This window comes from Corvus brachyrhynchos, unplaced genomic scaffold, assembly GCF_000691975.1.
Source record: "Corvus brachyrhynchos isolate BGI_N302 unplaced genomic scaffold, ASM69197v1 scaffold255, whole genome shotgun sequence".
In the NCBI taxonomy this organism is placed as follows: domain Eukaryota; kingdom Metazoa; phylum Chordata; class Aves; order Passeriformes; family Corvidae; genus Corvus; species Corvus brachyrhynchos.
In genome coordinates this window covers 7717275-7719410 of record NW_008238358.1, presented here as the reverse complement: position 1 = coordinate 7719410, position 2136 = coordinate 7717275, and the positions used below count along the sequence as shown (strand labels likewise).

At 39.8% G+C, this 2136-nt stretch overlaps 1 protein-coding gene across 1 annotated transcript in view; it reads left to right on the top strand.

The window, feature by feature from the left end:
- Positions 1-2136, top strand: part of CERS6 (ceramide synthase 6) — a 76271-nt gene that overhangs the window by 52540 nt on the left and 21595 nt on the right. Inside the window, exon 8 of the mRNA XM_017735574.1 lies at positions 660-766. Within this exon, the coding sequence (XP_017591063.1) occupies positions 660-766 (107 nt within the window). The remainder of the gene's footprint in view (positions 1-659; positions 767-2136) is intronic.

The following is a 2136-nucleotide window of genomic DNA, read 5'->3' as shown; positions in this document are numbered from 1 at the left end:
TGAAGACAAATGAGAGAAGCATGTAAATATAAGCATAAGGCAACAAGATAGGAAGCAGAAGTTGAAAAGAGAGCCTTGGAAAAACACTTGAAGGGGAGGAGCATAATCTTTGAGGTGGAAACTATTCTGCATAGGCAGAACAGGAAGAAGAGATGCTTTAGGAGAATTGAGGATATGGGGTGTAGTGGGGGAATTGAGACAAAGTTTATATATAGCAGCCTCTAGAAGGTCAGAGAGCATGGGGCACATGGAAGGTGGATGGCTGCTGAAAATGCCAGTGGAGCATACTGGAAAGGTGAGAGATAGGTAGTAAAAAGGCTGGGGACAAGGACACCATAAACACACTAGGGTTCAATAAAAGGTTTAGAAGAGTTTTGTGAATCTGAAATTGCAGAATCTCAAAAATGAAATTGAATGGGGAATAAAGAAATTAAATACATACTCTAGTTTTATGAAGTCTGGTTGGGTTTTTTTTTTTCAAAAAAAGTATTTTCCAGTTCCTTGGTGGAGAGGAGTTCCAAGATCACTGTGAGCTGGCCCAGTGAAAATGTTAGTGATTTCATAAAAATTTGATTTCTTCTTTTTCTTACGGCTTGTACACAGTACAAGAGAACTCAGTTGCCCTCATGGAAGTAAAAAGACATCTTTTTCTTTTGCAGGCTGCCAAAATGGCAAATTATTGCAAGTGTCAAAAACTGAGTGACCTTCTGTTCCTTACTTTTGCTGTTGTCTTCATTGTCAGTAGGCTTGGCATATATCCCTTATGGTGAGTAAGGACATTGTTTTCCTCTAATGTTAAGCACCAAACAAGCTTGGAAATAATTATGTTGTAATTGAACATGATTCACTGCCATTACTTTATTTCCCAAAGCACCAGGGAGAGTTTCAGACACAACCAGGTGCTGAAATAGCCTATTTGCTAGAGTGCCATTGTGTTTACTATGTGCTAGATGAGAAACATCTGGGGCTTCTGCTGGTTTTAAGGTAGAAGTGGGTTGGAGACAGCATAGCTTCAGGCAAGCAGGTGGCTAGCTGTGTTGGCAAGAAGTGAGAGGAAAATGAAAATTTTAGTCTCAAAAAAAACCAACCAGAGGCTAAGCTTGAAGCTAGGATATTCTCAATAGTTTCATGAACATTTTCAGCTTGAAGAAGAACACAGTGGAATAAGTAAAGTCTGACCTGCTGAAATTGGTATAAGGATGTTATTGCCATGCAGATTGCAACACTGCAGGCTACTCCTTTTCCACCTCTCCTTTGAATTGGGGTTCCTGGGGCAGCTGTGTAACACATATGTCTAGAAGGTAGTTACACGATAGTAATCTCACGTCTTCCCAGACAGTCTGCTGCTGGCATGTGCACATATTCTCTTCTAGGTACACAGACAAGCATGCACACAGACTGAACATAGATGTTTGATTCTTTAGGTAGGATCTTCTGCATCCAGAGGGCAGATGGCTAGTTAGGAAACACACGGGTGTACTTCACTGTAAAAATGCATTGAAGTTTTTCTGCAACCTGTGCATTATATCTGAGGAGGGCTCTTTTCTATTCTCAATCCTTTCTTTCTTATAAACAGAACTAGCACAGATACCTGTATTTCTAGGAAAGTAAGAGAGGTCTTTCGTTGCATCAGAAAATAACAGTGACAGTTTTGTTCTTGGGAAGCACCAAGAATGCCAGAAATTGTACCCTTTGCAGAGTTTATTTAGATTACCAACGAGTTCTTATTCAGATATGCAGAGAATTTACAGATGCCAATGTCAACCTCCCTGCCACAATTTCCTCTCCAAACCTCTATAATGATATCTCTTTGAGATTTTGTTAATGCAAACAGGGTAAGACCGAGGTGCCCTTAGGGAGCTGTGTCTTCAGCTCTCCTTAACACTACAATGTGGAAGTCTCATTTAGCATTTGATGACTCCAAAGATAATGTCATAATGCCTGGTCCCTACTGTGCTGTGAGTTGTTGAACAACCATGATGAAACATGAAAATGAATAGACACACAAACTGCATTTTTAGAAACACTTGTTATTTTCTTCAAGGAGCAATTATTTCTTTCTTAAACAGTTTTGCTTCCCTTCTGCAGTCCTTCCCTGAAGCCAATTCACTGAATTTCTGTAAATGAAATAAGCTC